The sequence below is a fragment of the Rana temporaria genome, chromosome 9 (assembly GCF_905171775.1).
Source record: "Rana temporaria chromosome 9, aRanTem1.1, whole genome shotgun sequence".
Lineage (NCBI taxonomy): Eukaryota > Metazoa > Chordata > Amphibia > Anura > Ranidae > Rana > Rana temporaria.
The window spans coordinates 29564176-29581519 of NC_053497.1; the positions used below are offsets into that span (position 1 = coordinate 29564176).

Below are 17344 nucleotides of genomic sequence, written 5' to 3' on the forward strand. Positions count from 1 at the left end.
ACACTTGTAGAATCACCCGTATAATAAGGCACCTAATCCCAAGTAATATTCAAACTGTGGAAAAATGGGAAGAAAGGGGATAAATTACGGGGCATATATGTAGGTAGTAATGATGAGAAAGAACAATGTCTTATGTAAAAAATTACAAAAATAGTTTTATTCAATACATAGAAATATACAAAAAAATATTCATGTGAAAACCTATGATTCAAATCATTTTTTTGTATATTTCTATGTATTGAATAAAACTATTTTTGTAATTTTTTACATAAGACATTGTTCTTTCTCACCATTACTACCTACATATATGCCCCGTAATTTATCCCCTTTCTTCCCATTTTCCACAATTTGTTTTTTTGTTTGTTTTTTCGTTTGCGCCCCCCCCCCCCCCCAAAAATGTTGAGCACCAGCCGCCACTGATTTACTGTAGTAGTTACATTGTTGCAGAGTGTGTCTCCCGGGGAGGTGTGTGTATGGAGATGGCAGTGAGGAGTAGTAGTAGTAGTAGTAGTTACATTGTTGCAGAGTGTCTCCCGGGGAGGTGTGTGTGTATGGAGATGGCAGTGAGTAGTAGTAGTTACATTGTTGCAGAGTGTCTCCTGGGGGTGTGTGTATGGAGATGGCAGTGAGGAGTAGTAGTTACATTGTTGCAGAGTGTCTCCCGGGGGTGTGTGTATGGAGATGGCAGTGAGTAGTAGTAGAAGTTACATTGTTGCAGAGTATCTCCCGAGGAGGGGTGTGTGTATGGAGATGGCAGTGAGTAGTAGTAGAAGTTACATTGTTGCAGAGTATCTCCCGAGGAGGGGTGTGTGTATGGAGATGGCAGTGAGTAGTAGTAGAAGTTACATTGTTGCAGAGTATCTCCCGAGGAGGGGTGTGTGTATGGAGATGGCAGTGAGTAGTAGTAGAAGTTACATTGTTGCAGAGTATCTCCCGAGGAGGGGTGTGTGTATGGAGATGGCAGTGAGTAGTAGTAGTAGTTACATTGTTGCAGAGTGTGTCTCCCGGGGAGGTGTGTGTAAATTAGGCATGTGCAATTTTTTAAGTTACGCATAAGTTTTCCGTAAATTTTCGTTATTTTAGTTGATTCGTTAACATACTAATGAACGGTTTAGCACAATTAATAACGAATAACGATATTTTCAAAATAACGAATATGGAAAACAACGAAGATACGAAAGAAGAAAGAAACGAAAACATAGAAACAACGAAAATACCGAAACCAAAAAAAAAAAAATTACGAATCTTCGGAAATCGGAAATGAAAACAACGAAAATACGAAATAATGTAAATTAGCTTTCGTTAGTACTGAAATATTTCTGGACATTGACCAATAGCCACTGAGCGCTGTCCCTTTCCTCTGAAGAGGTTTGTTCCTTCCCCCAATGAGCTTCTTTCTCATTACCTCCTGGCTCCTTGTGTCTTTTTCTGTGTTAGACTGCAGTGCATCTACTTTCTAGATTTGTATTTGTAATATCTGACATATTTTAGTTTTCTTCTACATCAGACTTCCTTCTAGACAGGGTGTGTGTGCTAACTAAGACAGTCAAGTCAATCACAGTAAAGTACGAATTACAAAATTACGACGAGTAGTGTGTCGAATAAACGTAAAATGTATTCTAACAGAATTACGAATGCGATAAAATCTACAAAAGTACGTTTTTACAATCAAAGGAAATTAGACACGAAAATACGAATGAGCATAAAGCGACGAAAATATATTTCTTTACGAAAATACGAATGCGGCATGATGGAAAATATAATGTAAATACGAATAGCAAAACAACGGAAATTAAACCAACGTAAAAACGAAGAAAATCATTTTAAAAATACGAACGCGGCAGAATACAAAATATAACGAAAATACGAATCTCGATTCAACGAAAAATAAACTAACAGAAAAAAACGGAAACGGAAAAAAAAGAGTGTTACGAAAATACTAAAGAGTACGAATACGATAACTAACGTCTTACGGAATTACGACTCGTTACGAATCACGATAAACGAACAGAAACGAAAACAGAAATAAACGAAAATTTTTGCTGTGCACATGTCTAGTGTGTATGGAGATGGCAGTGAGGAGTAGTAGAAGTAGTAGTAGTTACATTGTTGCAGAGTGTCTCCCGGGGGGGTGTGTGTATGGAGATGGCAGTGAGGAGTAGTAGTTACATTGTTGCAGAGTGTCTCCCGGGGAGAGGTGTGTGTATGGAGATGGCAGTGAGGAGTAGTTACATTGTTGCAGTGTCTCCCGGAGGTGTGTGTATGGAGATGGCAGTGAGTAGTAGTAGTTACATTGTTGCAGAGTGTATCTCCCGGGGGTGTGTGTATGGAGATGGCAGTGAGTAGTAGTAGTAGTTACATTGTTGCAGAGTGTCTCCCGGGGAGGTGTGTGTATGGAGATGGCAGTGAGGAGTAGTAGTTACATTGTTGCGGTGTCTCCCGGGGGTGTGTGTATGGAGATGGCAGTGGGTAGTAGTAGTAGTTACATTGTTGCAGAGTATCTCCCGGGGAGGGGTGTGTGTATGGAGATGGCAGTGAGGAGTAGTAGTTACATTGTTGCGGTGTCTCCCGGGGGTGTGTGTATGGAGATGGCAGTGGGTAGTAGTAGTAGTTACATTGTTGCAGAGTATCTCCCGGGGAGGGGTGTGTGTATGGAGATGGCAGTGAGTAGTAGTAGAAGTAGTAGTAGTTACATTGTTGCAGAGTGGTGTATCTCCCGGGGGTGTGTGTATGGAGATGGCAGTGAGGAGTAGTAGAAGTAGTAGTAGTTACATTGTTGCAGAGTGGTGTATCTCCCGGGGGTGTGTGTATGGAGATGGCAGTGAGTAGTAGTAGTTACATTGTTGCAGAGTGTCTCCCGGGGGTGTGTGTATGGAGATGACAGTGAGGAGTAGTTACATTGTTGCAGAGTGTCTCCCGGGGGTGTGTGTATGGAGATGACAGTGAGGAGTAGTTACATTGTTGCAGAGTGTCTCCCGGGGGTGTGTGTATGGAGATGGTAGTGAGTAGTAGTAGTTACATTGTTGCAGAGTGTATCTCCCGGGGGTGTGTGTATGGAGATGGCAGTGAGTAGTAGTGGTTACATTGTTGCAGAGTGGTGTATCTCCCGGGGGTGTGTGTATGGAGATGGCAGTGAGTAGTAGTAGTTACATTGTTGCAGAGTATCTCCCGGGGAGGGGTGTGTGTATGGAGATGGCAGTGAGTAGTAGTGGTTACATTGTTGCAGAGTGTATCTCCCGGGGGTGTGTGTATGGAGATGGCAGTGAGTAGTAGTGGTTACATTGTTGCAGAGTGTCTCCCGGGGGTGTGTGTATGGAGATGGCAGTGAGGAGTAGTAGTAGTTACATTGTTGCAGAGTATCTCCCGGGGGTGTGTGTATGGAGATGGCAGTGGGGAGGCAGCAGAGAGCTGTGATGATGATGAATCCCAGGGAGGGGAGAGGCAGCAGATCCACATTCCTCCTCCCCTCCCCCTCTCCTCCTCCTCCTCCTCCTCACCATTACACACTCCTCTTTCTCCCCCCAGCCTCTTCCTCCATCGCCTCCGGAGCCTGGATCCCCAGAAAGCGGGGTCACCCCCCTGACTGCCCTCCCCCAACATGCCCCATCCAGCCAGGAGAAGATCCCAGTGCCTGTAGGACTTGCAGGACACAGTGTGTGTGTGTGAAGGACTTGTGGAGGAAGGGATCGGAATAGGAGGAGGAGGAGGAGGGATCGGAGGAGTTGTAGGGATTGAAGGACAAGGCTGACTTGGAGATCAGAAAGGAAAACAGATCGTCAGGAAAGGACAGTGAGAGAGATCAGCCCACCATGGATGAGCAAGGCAGGCTACTCCAGGCCAGGGGGGTCGGCATTCCAGGGCTCCCAATTCATGGGGGGCCCCTCACCCCCCACCCCATGCATGACAACTCCTCAGACAATGGGGAGCCCAGGAAACAAGACATTGGTGATATTTTACAGCAGATCATGACCATTACAGACCAGAGCCTGGATGAAGCTCAAGCAAAGTGAGTACAGGAGGGGGGTGTAGGGGGGGGGGGGGGGGTGAGGCCTGTATAAATATACATCTACAATATACATATTTATTGTGTGATCGCCTATAGAGCGCGGCTTCCCATCTGTGGCCGCTCAACCAGGAGAATACATGTTTGAATACTTTTTAAACTTTTCTACATTTTATTTTCTTTTAAGTTCCTAAAATAAGATCAAAACTTTTTAATGTCCATAAATGCCCCGGCGGAACTTCTGGGGCGCTGAGAATCTTTATCTTTCAAGATTATTTATATAAATATAAAATCAATCCTAAACTTTTGTGCCCATGTTGTTGTTTTTTTTTTTTAGTTCCTAAATGAGATCAAAACTTTGTAAAGTCATAAAATAATTGCCAGGACCTCTGGGGTGCAAAGAAGGTTCTATTTAAAGATAATCAATAGGATAAAAAATATATTTTTTTCAATACATTATATATATATATATATATATATATATATATATATATATATATATATATATATATATATATATATATATATATATATATATATATATATAATGTATGTAACACAAAAACCGTTAAAAGTATATATTATAAAGAAAAGTCATAATAAATGAAAAAGCAGCACAAGACCAGTAAATGTGGCGAATGCTGGCCCATAGAATCACCAAGAGTCACACACCACAGAATGGATAACATCATCGATATATCTAAAGTCAAAAAGTGTTTGTGTGTGTGTATATATATATATATATATATATATATATATATATATATATATATATATATATAATTTTGACTCTCCAAAAATATATTTTCTTGGCATCCTAAAAAATCCCAGCAGGTATTTTTTTTTTTTTTTTACTTTTATAGATCTTTTGAATGTTGGGACATGGTGCTAAGATTGATCACACAAGTTTTTCTTCATTGTGTTCTCCAAAACTTTTTTTTTAATGCGTAAAATAAATGATTAGTGTTGAGTTATGGAATCATCTCTCCAAACAAAGGCTACTTTGCTGACTAATCTCCATGACACACAAGGTATATATTGGGGTCTGTGTATTGTACTCCCCTATAGGACATTGCTTTCTCTGTACTGTGTGAACACCTAAAATACATTCCTTGTTCTGTATTTTGTGCTCCTCTACAGAGCATTGCTTTTCCTGTACTGTGTTCACCTATAGAACGTTGCAAGGCCTTGATTGTGTGTTCACCTATAGAACATTGCAAGGCCTTGATTGTGTGCTCACCTATAGAACGTTGCAAGGCCTCGATTGTGTGCTCACCTATAGAACATTGCAAGGCCTCGATTGTGTGTTCACCTATAGAACACTGCAAGGCCTCGATTGTGTGCTCACCTATAGAACGTTGCAAGGCCTCTATCGTGTGCTCACCTATAGAACGTTGCAAGGCCTCTATCGTGTGCTCACCTATAGAACGTTGCAAGGCCTCTATCGTGTGCTCACCTATAGAACGTTGCAAGGCCTCTATCGTGTGCTCACCTATAGAACATTGCAAGGCATCTATCGTGTGCTCACCTATAGAACGTTGCAAGGCCTCTATCGTGTGCTCACCTATAGAACGTTGCAAGGCCTCTATCGTGTGCTCACCTATAGAACATTGCAAGGCCTCTATCGTGTGCTCACCTATAGAACATTGCAAGGCCTCTATCGTGTGCTCACCTATAGAACATTGCAAGGCATCTATCGTGTGCTCACCTATAGAACATTGCAAGGCATCTATCGTGTGCTCACCTATAGAACGTTGCAAGGCCTCTATCGTGTGCTCACCTATAGAACATTTCTCCCCCTGTAGTGAGTGTTCATTCATAGAACTTTGCTTTCCCTGTAATAAGTGTTCACCATTCCAACGTTGCTTCCCCTGTAATACATGCTCACCTATAGAACATTGCTAGGCCTCTATTGTGTGCTCTACTATAATATTATTATTATTCTACAGTATGTATATAGCATTGCTTTCCCTGTATTGAATGTACACCTACAGAACTTCTTCTGTATTGTGTGACCACCTATAGAATGTTGCTTTTCCTGAAATGTGTGTTTACCTAATCAATGTTGCTTCCCCTGTAATATTAGTGTGCTGCTTTTCCTAAGTGTACAGCTATAGAACATTGCTAGGCCTCTATTGTGTGCTCACCTATAAAGTATCGCTTTCCCTGTATTAAGTGTTCGCTTATAGAACATAGATTCTCCTATACTGTGTGCACCCATAGAACATTTGCTTTCCCTGTACCCATAGAACATTGCTTTCCCTGTACCCATAGAACATTGCTTTCCCCGTACTGTGTGCACCCATAGAACATTGCTTTCCCCGTACTGTGTGCACCTATAGAACATTGCTTTCCCCGTACTGTGTGCACCTATAGAACATTGCTTTCCCCGTACTGTGTGCACCTATAGAACATTGCTTTCCCCGTACTGTGTGCACCCATAGAACATTTCTTTCCCCGTACTGTGTGCACCCATAGAACATTTCTTTCCCCGTACTGTGTGCACCCATAGAACATTGCTTTCCCCGTATTGTGTGCACCCATAGAACATTGCTTTCCCCATACTGTGTGCACCCATAGAACATTGCTTTCCCCGTATTGTGTGCACCCATAGAACATTGCTTTCCCTGTACCCATAGAACATTGCTTTTCCCGTACTGTGTGCACCCATAGAACATTGCTTTCCCCATACTGTGTGCACCCATAGAACATTGCTTTTCCCGTACTGTGTGCACCCATAGAACATTGCTTTCCCTGTACCCATAGAACATTGCTTTCCCTGTACCCATAGAACATTGCTTTTCCCGTACTGTGTGCACCCATAGAACATTTCTTTCCCCGTACTGTGTGCACCCATAGAACATTGCTTTCCCTGTACTGTGTGCTCCCATAGAACATTGCTTTCCCTGTACTGTGTGCACCCATAGAACATTGCTTTCCCTGTACCCATAGAACATTGCTTTCCCCGTACTGTGTGCACCCATAGAACATTTCTTTCCCCGTACTGTGTGCACCCATAGAACATTTCTTTCCCCGTACTGTGTGCACCCATAGAACATTGCTTTCCCCGTATTGTGTGCACCCATAGAACATTGCTTTCCCCATACTGTGTGCACCCATAGAACATTGCTTTCCCCGTATTGTGTGCACCCATAGAACATTGCTTTCCCTGTACCCATAGAACATTGCTTTTCCCGTACTGTGTGCACCCATAGAACATTGCTTTCCCCATACTGTGTGCACCCATAGAACATTGCTTTTCCCGTACTGTGTGCACCCATAGAACATTGCTTTCCCTGTACCCATAGAACATTGCTTTTCCCGTACTGTGTGCACCCATAGAACATTTCTTTCCCCGTACTGTGTGCACCCATAGAACATTGCTTTCCCTGTACTGTGTGCTCCCATAGAACATTGCTTTCCCTGTACTGTGTGCACCCATAGAACATTGCTTTCCCTGTACCCATAGAACATTGCTTTCCCCGTACTGTGTGCACCCATAGAACATTTCTTTCCCCGTACTGTGTGCACCCATAGAACATTTCTTTCCCCGTACTGTGTGCACCCATAGAACATTGCTTTCCCTGTACCCATAGAACATTGCTTTTCCCGTACTGTGAGCTCCCCTATAGATTGTTGCTTCTCCTGTCTCGTGTTCCCACCTATAGAACATTGCTTTGCAAGAGCAATCCCTGGGTGATTCTTGGCTGCTCACCCAACATAATTATTTATAAATACAATATGAACGTTTGTACATATTATTATTATTATTATTATTATTATTATTATTATATATATATATATATATATATATATATATATATATATATATATATAATTTTTTTTTTTTACTTTCTAGATAAGATCCAAACTTACTTTGTTTAAAAATAAGTTATTAGTGCCTGTTGTTTTAATTCAGTGACCCAATCATCTCTACAAACAAAGGCTGAGTGGCCCAACTTTGCTAGACAAGCCCCCATTTATAAGTAAAGCATACACAGGAGCCTGTGTTGTGTTCTCAGCTTGTTGTCCCGTATTGTGTGCTCACCTATAACACATTCCTTGTTATGGGTGTGCTCACCTATAGAGCATTGCTTTTCCTATATTGTGTGCTCACCTATAGGTCCTTGCTTTTCCTATATTGTGTGCTCACCTATAGGTCCTTGCTTCCCCTGTATTGTGTGCTCACCTATAGGTCCTTGCTTCCCCTGTATTGTGTGCTCACCTATAGGTCTTTGCTTCCCCTGTATTGTGTGATCACCTATAGGTCCTTGCTTCTCCTGTATTGTGTGATCACCCTATAGGTCCTTGCTTCTCCTGTATTGTGTGCTCACCCTATAGGTCCTTGCTTCCCCTGTATTGTGTGATCACCTATAGGTCCTTGCTTCTCCTGTATTGTGTGCTCACCTATAGGTCTTTGCTTCTCCTGTATTGTTTGCTCACCTATAACACATTCCTTTCCCTATATTGTTTCTTCTCCTATATTGTGTGCTTACCTATAGGTCCTTGCTTCTCCTGTATTGTGTGCTCACCCTATAGGTCCTTGCTTCCCCTGTATTGTGTGATCACCCTATAGGTCCTTGCTTCTCCTGTATTGTGTGCTCACCCTATAGGTCTTTGCTTCCCCTGTATTGTGTGCTCACCTATAGTTCATTGCTTCCCCTGTATTGTGTGCTCACCTATAACACATTCCTTCCCCTATATTGTTGCTTCTCCTGTATTGTGTGCTCACCTATAGGTCCTTGCTTCCCCTGTATTGTGTGCTCACCTATAACACATTCCTTCCCCTATATTGTTGCTTCTCCTGTATTGTGTGCTCACCTATAGGTCCTTCCTTCCTCTATATTGTGTGCTCATCTATGGGTCCCAGTGTCATCTTAAGAGCATTATAGGCCCCCGGGCAATACAGTGCACTGGGGCCCTGTCTACACAATCACGCACGAGAATTTACTGACAAAAATCATAAAATTTACTGGCAGAACCACATTTTTTACTGCCACTGCAAAAAAAAGTACCTAAAATTACAGTTTTCAGTGCCGAACAATGCAAATGTCAGTATTTAAACTATAAACATATAGCTAGTGATATTAGCAATGTGTTTAAGTTAAACAAAAGTAAAAAAAAAAATGTCTTCGTTGACATGAAGGTCAGGTTACTATAAGCCAGCCAGCACAGAGTTTCCTCTTACATCAGAGTCTGCAGGATTCCCCCTTACATTGACAGGGAACTCTTATGTAAAGGGGAACGCTGCAGATCATGATCTAAGGGGGGAACTCTGATGTGGAGGAGGACTCTGGTGACCAGAGACCACCTTATATCAGAGTCCACTGCTTTCTCTTTCCCACTTACATCAGGGTCCGCAGACTGAGTTCCCCCTTGCATTGTAAGGGGGAATCCTGTAGACTCTGATGTAAAGGGGAACTCTGATGTGGGGGGCACTCTGGTGACCAGAGACCACCTTCTGTAGAGTAAATACACTAAGGTAAGGGGGGTCACTAATATAGGAGGGGGAACCTTTATATCAGTGCCCCCTTACATTTTTTCATTCACTCCCCCCTTACATCAGCAACCTCCCGCACTCGTGGAGGACCGGATCTTCTCTGTGATTTCCGCAAACTGAGCATGGGCAGTTCTAACCCATCAGCCTCCACAATTTTTTACTGGGGTTGCTGGGCAGACGGTGGGGCCCCCCAGGCAAGCGGGGCCCCTGGGCAACTGCCCAGCGTGCCCAATGGAAAAGATGGCCCTGATGGGTCCTTGCTTCCCCTATATTGTGTGCTCAGCTACAGGCCCTTGCTTACCTATAGAGCATTCCTTCCCCTATATTGTGTGCTCCCCTATAGGTCCTTCCCCTATATTTGCTCACCCATAGGGTGTTGCTGCTCCTGTATTGTGTGCTCATCTGCTATCCATGTATTATGTTCTCACCTATACACCATTGCTTTCTCTATGCTGTTTACTCACCTATAGAATATTGCTTGTTCTGCATTGCGTGTTCACCTACCGTATAGAACATTTCTTCCCCTGTATTGTGTGCTCACCTATAGAATGTTGCTTTGCAATTCCCATCGCTGGATAATCCTGTGGATTTTCGCCCAACATAATTATTTATAAATACGTTCTTTTGTACTGTACATTGTTTGTTTATTTTCTCTTCCAAGATAAGATCACAACTTTTCCTTATTTGTAAATAAAGTATTAGTGCTTGTTATAATTCAGTGACCCAGTCATGTCTACAAGGGCCGAGTGGGCCAACATTGCTAGACGGCCCCCATTTATAAGAAAAACGTGTGAGCCCCCCCCCCCCCTTAATGTAGGAAGGTTGATCCATGCGGAAGCATGACCCTGTGTTCTAGTACTGATAATAGAATTTCTATATATGTGTGTAAACACAGGCACATGGTCACAGGAGGTGAGACATTTGGAGGGTATATAGTCCCATTGTTCTGTTAGCTGCAATTTTAGGCTACAGGAGGCTTAAAAGTGACAGTTTTTCCCTCCCCCCCCCCCCCCCCCCCCCTCTATGGGGTTACTAGACCGGAAGTGAGCTGTGTGTTGGAAAATATCATTTCCCCTATACTGCCTGCCTGCACTTAAAATATTTAGGGCCAGATTCTTGTAGATCGCCGCATCTCTGCGGCGGCGGCGTAACGTATCTCATTTGCATTACGCCGCCGCAAGTTTTACGGGCAAGTGCTTGATTCACAAAGCACTTACCTGTAAAAGTTGCGGCGGCGTAGTGTAAATCCTCCGGAGCAAGCCCGCCTAATTCAAATGATCCGGGTAAGGGGCTGGATCATTTAAATTAGGCGCGCTCCCGCGCCGATCGTACTGCGCATGCGCCTTCCCTAAAATTTCCCGATGTGCATTGCGCTAAATGACGTCGCAAGGACGTCACTGGTTTCGACGTGAATGTAAATGGCGTCCATCGCCATTCACGGACGACTTACGCAAACGATGTAAAATTTTCAAATTTTGACGCGGGAACGGCGGCCATACTTAACATTGGCTACCCCACCTAGGGGGCAGCTTTCTCTTTACGCCACGTATCTTTTACGGAAACGGCGTAAATTTACTGCGACGGGCAAGCGTACGTTCGCGAATCGGCGTAACGACTCATTTGCATATTCTACGCCGACCGCAATGGAAGCGCAACCTAGCGGCCAGCGTAAATATTGCACCCTAAGATACGACGGCGCAGGCCGTCGTATCTTAGGCATGTTCAAGTGTATCTCAGTTTGAGAATACACTTAAACATACGACGGGCTTAGATTCGGAGTTACGCCGGCGTATCTACTGATACGCTGGCGTAACTCTTTGAGAATCTGGCCCTTCATTTTTAGTCTTAAAGTTTTTAAATTTGGGGGGAGAGAGATTTTATATCTATACACATGTACCATTTATAACATTCAATATGTGCTATTCTATGTCAATCTCCCCACAGCTATTACCTTTTTGTATCAATTGACCCTCTTTCTTAGATTGTAAGCTCTTATGGCCCCGTACACACGATCCGAAAATCGTACAAAAAATGCCGCTTTCTAAACGATCGTACGATAATCGGATCGTTAGTACATAGCTTCCGTGAGCCGGTCAGGACAGTTCATCCGATTTTATTCCATCGGACATGCACGGATTTTTTTTCCGTACGATTTTCGTTTAATCAGTACAGCTGTCGTTTGAAAATGCATTACAACACATGACGTCACTTACGTTTTTTTATTCTGTCGTAAGAGAATTTTCGTGACTTCAGTTAACTCGTCAGATTCGACGTGAGATTAGCATACCAAAAAAAAAAAAACGGACGATCATTCATCCAATAATCGGATCGTGTGTACCGGGCATAAGGCCCCATGTGCACTGCTGCACTACCTTTTCTTTTTTTTTAGGCACTGTTGGCACTATACAAATCGTGTGTGTGTGTGTGTGTGTGTGTGTGTGTGTGTATATATATGTGTATATATATATGTGTGTGTGTATATGTATATATATATATATATATATATATATATATATATATATATATATATATATATATATATATATATATATTATACACAAAGTTTCTGCCTTTAATTGAACGAGACAAGGTAACTTCCTTCTCGTTATTCTTGAACTACAACTTCCAGCATGTCCCTTTTTTAAGCATGTTGACACTTGTGTTTGCTGCAGGGCTCTCATCCTTCAACCGATGTCATTAAATAGCCCTTATCATCCACCTTTCTCCAGGCCATTACATGACACAATACCTCCTCATTTCACTTGCGGTAAAGGTCTAATTGCATTTAAAGGGCATTATTCAAATCGGCTCCATTTGCCAGTAAATGAAGTGCATTGAGGCTTTTTTTTTTTTTTATTATGTTTATTTGCACTTTAAATGTGCTGTTTACCCCCATTAAAGTGCGAAAAAGTTTTTTGAACTTTTAGCAAGTGGAAGTTTATCTGCACAGCAGTGTCATGTAATTATATCAATTAGCATTTTAAATGAATTGATATGGCTCTCAAAGGACATAATGAGATGTAAATGAGTGTTGTATTATGAATGGGTGTATGTCGTGTACAGTATGTGGTGTTCTTTATGTGTGTGTTTATAGTCCTGTGTTTTTGTGTGGAGATTTTTATATATATATATATATATATATATATATATATATATATATATATATATTCTCATTCTATACGCCTCCCTTCCTTTTTTTTTTTTTTTTTTTTTTATTGGTGTGTTTTTATTGGCGTGTATGTGTGTGTGTGTGTGTGTGTGTGTGTGTGTGTGTATGTATGTATGTATATATATATATATATATATATATATATATATATATATATATATATATATATATATATATATATATATATATATATATATATATATATATATGTATATATGTGTATATATATATATATGTGTATATATATATATATATATATATATATATATATATATATATACACACATACACATACACATACACACACCAATAAAAAAAAAAGGAAGGGAGGCGGATAGAATGAGAGAAAATATATATATATATATATATATATATACATATATATATATATATATATATATAAAATTTGCATTTTAAAGACCACTGGGCAAATACAGTGTGACATAAAATATTGCAGCAATTGCCATTTTATTCCCTAGAGTCTCTGCTAATATATATATATATATATATATATATATATATATATATATATATATATATATATATATACATACTGTTTGGGGGTTCCAAGTAATTTTCGAGCAAAAAATATTGATTTTTTAACTTAAACAAGTGTCGGAAAAAGATTTGGACTTTAAGTGGTTAAAGCGGTTGTATACCCGCAACAAGTTTTTTTTTTTTTTAACACCTGAAAGGCAAAAGGCATACTAGCTCATTATGAAATACTTACCTTGGAACGAGGTGTGGAGAACTAACCTGGTCCACGCCGAGGGAGATGTCATCTTGCCTCTGCGTTTCTTCCGGGTAGCGCCGATCCAGCGCTGTGATTGGCTGGAGCGGCGATGTCGTCACTCCCGCGCATGCGAGACTTCATTCCGGCATGGTCCCACGGCTGCCGGGCCTATCGCCGAGGATCCCTGCTGCGCATGCGCCGTTGCAATCAGCGGCGCATTGCGAGGGGAATATCTCCTAAACCGTACAAGTTTAGGAGATATTCTCTATACCTACAGGTAAGCCTTATTGTAGGCTTACCTGTAGGTAAAAGTGTTAGTAAAGAGTTTACTACCACTTTAAACTCCCTGCATTTACACACAGAAGTTTGCCTAAGAAGGAAGTTAGTTACAATGTTTTATGTTGTTACAAACTTGGCAGACTGCCCATTTTTTTTTTTTTTTTACATAGCAGAAGTCCCTTGAGAAGGAAGCATTAGTTACAATGTTTCCTGTTAAGAACTTGGCAGACTGCCCGGATATTTTCTTTTGACAGCTGAGTGAGCGGATAAAGTCTCTCTACTTATATGAAAGAATCGTCAAACTCTGCATTGGAGATCATCAGGGGGGTTGAATCGAGAGCGCGATTTTTTTAAATGATTAATTGTGCAGCTCTACTATGTAGTACAAGGGCCTGCCTGATTCCATACACATTGAAACTGTTTAGGTTTGACCTCATATTTCATGGTTTTATTAAATCTAAAAGAAAATTGTATACTGTATGGCCAGCCTAAGACCCCATACACACTATGCAAATTTTGTTGTCTGATTTACCAAAACCCATGTAGTGCAAGGGCCTGCCTGATTGCATCCAAATTGAAACTCTTAAGGTTTGACCTCATATTATATGGTTCTGGTAAATCTGAAGTTAAAAAAATCGACATAAAATTGTATAGTGTGTATCCTGCTTTAAGCTCCACTTCACACTTCGTGATTTTGAATTGCAGGCAGAATCGTAATGATTCTGCTTGCGAATCCAAATTGGGTGACAATCCTTGCAAATGACATTTTTGACATACGAAAGACACTGCAGTTGCGCCTAAACATGACTTTAAAAATCGTGAGAAGCTCGTCCCCCAAAAAGGGAAAAATATGCATAGGGCAGCAAATGCTCGTTCTGCTAGGGCTGGTTTGTACAATGTCCGGCAACCTGTATTTTTCCGCATCTGGATAAATGCAGGGTACATACAGTAGGTGACTGGACTGCGATATTGTGTTTCCAGCACGACGGCATCGCGCTGATTCTCGGCGCCAGGGTGCCGACATCTCGCACTCGCTGGAATAGGAAATGCACATTCCAGCGAGCGCGACATAGAAGCGACGGGGATCCGACTTGGATTCCCCCCAATTCTAGCCGTGGCGTTTGGTATGAATCATGAGGGGGAACTCCACGCCAAGTTTTAAATAAAAAACTGGCATGGGTTCCCCCCTCATGGGGCATACCAGGCTCTTAGGTCTGGTATGGATTGTAAGGAGAACCCCTATGCCAAAAAAACAGCGTGGAGGTTCCCCCACAATCCATACCAGACCCATATCCAAGCACACCGCCCGGCCGGTCAGGAAAGGAGTGGGGACGAGCGAGCGCCCCCCCCCCCCTCCTGAGTCGTACTGGGCCGCATGCCCTCAACATGGGGGGGGGGGGTGGGTGCTCTGGGGCAGGCCCCCCCCACCCCAAAACACCCTGTCCCCATGTTGATAAGGCTGGGGGTTAGTCGACGTTCTCGCCAAATTGTTTTTGCCCCTTTTCTACAAACGGAGCGGGATCTGGGGAAGGTAGGGGTTTCAGGGTGGGGACAGTCTCTAAGTTGTGATGCACTTAAGCCCCGTACACATGGTTGGACCTTTGTCTGACCAAAATCACATTGGAATTCCGACGGGGTAAAAGAGAACATGTTCTCTATCTAAACTCCAACGGAATTTCCGATGGGGGATACACACGGTCAGAATTTCTGATGAAAAAAGTCCGTCTGACTTTTTCCATCAGAAATTCCGATTGTGTGTACGGGGCATAAGGGTCAAAGGTCGGTTGGAGGTTGCGTCTCCCTGCAGGGATGTAGTCCCAAGGGAGAGGGGCGAGCACGCCGACTAACCCCCAGCCAGAACAGCTCGGATGATGGGGGCAAGCTTACTGAGGAGGAACAGGAAGTGAGAAATTCAGGCAAAAAATGTAGAAGGGAAATTGAAGGAAAAGGTAAGTGAACCAACAATGCACTAGCTTAAAGGAGCCTATGTAGAAAATAAAAAACAAACCTTTACAACCCCTTTTAAGGTTTCACCATAAAACAAGCCACTATTTGGAGGTTTCCATGATTCTCTCCTTCTTTGTTGGCATAAACACGCTTGGTAAGTGGCCTCTAATGCCAACCTTAAAGTGATCGGGTCAAACATTTTACATTTTTAAAAGCAAAAGCCTTCCGAAGATTTAGACCTAGAAGGTTTCTACTATTAACTTTTATTTGCTAGAAAATGACCTTCTCTGAAACTATATTTTCTTTTATGTACTAGGAAATTGTGTTCCCTAAATCAAAGCTTCTCCAAACAAAATGACTTGGGTCACGATTAGGATGTGCTTGTGGAACGAGAGAATAAAAGCTGACACAGGTAGTCAGTCCCCTACAGAGCCGATCCTAGGGTCACAGGAGCCTGGGTGCAGAAATATTTCTGGCGCCCCCACATTGGCGGCGTCCTTTTACTAACTCCTCCCCTTTACAAATGTTTCTATGGCAATGACTCAGAGATGCTCCCTTAAGAAGTCTTCATTAACCTGGGATCCTTACATGATCTCTTAACAATAAACAAAATACAGGAAGAGAAGCAGAGTACTTTATTGGGACCTGGAGAAGGGATGGACACAGAGAGGGCTTCTGTTGGAGGGTCTTTTAGATGTTCGGCGCCTGGGTGCAATGCACCTTGTGCACCCTACCTAGGATCGGCCCTGGTCCCCTACTTAGTGACCGAGTTGATTGCTTACAAATGATATGTACTAACCTACCTGGTGGCTCATGTCTCCTACCATCCCTCCCTTCCAGTGTTGCAACTTCATTCAGACTTCTAAATATAGGAGCCAGGGCAGTCTTTCTCAACCTTTTACCCCTGAGGAACCCTTTACATTTTCAGATCTCGGGTAACACCTGCTAAAATCAACTTGCTGGAGGTCAGTGGGTAGAATGCAACTTACGTTGGTGGCCAGGAGGCTGAATGCCCCCATTAGTGGCAGCCAGGAGGCTGAATGCCCCCATTAGTGGCAGCCAGGAGGCTGAATGCCCCCATTAGTGGCAGCCAGGAGGCTGAATGCCCCCATTAGTGGCAGCCAGGAGGCTGAATGCCCCCATTAGTGGCAGCCAGGAGGCTGAATGCCCCCATTAGTGGCAGCCAGGAGGCTGAATGCCCCCATTAGTGGCAGCCAGGAGGCTGAATGCCCCCATTAGTGGCGTCCAGGAGGCTGAATGCTCCCCCCCCTGTCGGTTGGGTCCAGGAGGCTGAGTGCCCCCTCCCCGTCAGAGGCATCCAGGAGGCTGAAAGCCCCCCCCCTCCTCTGTCGGTGGCGTCCACGAGGCTGAATGCCCCCGCTCGGTGGCAGCCAGGAGGCTGAATGCTTACAATGGCCAGCAATCACTATTACAGACAGCCAGAAAGATCGCTGGTTTCATGCAGCTGGCTCTGCTAACAGGACCCAAAAATATGCAGACCCCATGAAATGGGGCTCAGTGAGAGGTGTTCCAGCCTGGGTTAAAAAAATTAGAAGTCAGCAGCTACAAATGCTGTACCTGCTGACCTTTTTTCATATTAGGACACTTGCTTGTTTGTTTAGAGCGCCCGCGATGTCGGCACCCCCAGCCGTTTTTCGGATCGACCCCTGGGTGCTGCCGCCGCAATTATTGGCAAGGGAACCCAGCAGTGAA

At 43.0% G+C, this 17344-nt stretch overlaps 1 protein-coding gene across 3 annotated transcripts in view; it reads left to right on the plus strand.

The window, feature by feature from the left end:
* Positions 1-3488: 3488 nt before the first annotated feature.
* PBX2 (PBX homeobox 2) overlaps positions 3489-17344 on the plus strand; it is a 77407-nt gene continuing 63551 nt past the window's right edge. For 2 of the 3 annotated variants that reach the window (XM_040323038.1, XM_040323040.1), the window contains exon 1: positions 3489-4006. In XM_040323038.1, coding sequence (XP_040178972.1) covers positions 3810-4006 — 197 coding nt within the window. In that variant the 5' untranslated portion in view covers positions 3489-3809. The remainder of the gene's footprint in view (positions 4007-17344) is intronic. The other variant, XM_040323039.1, reaches the window with a different exon arrangement.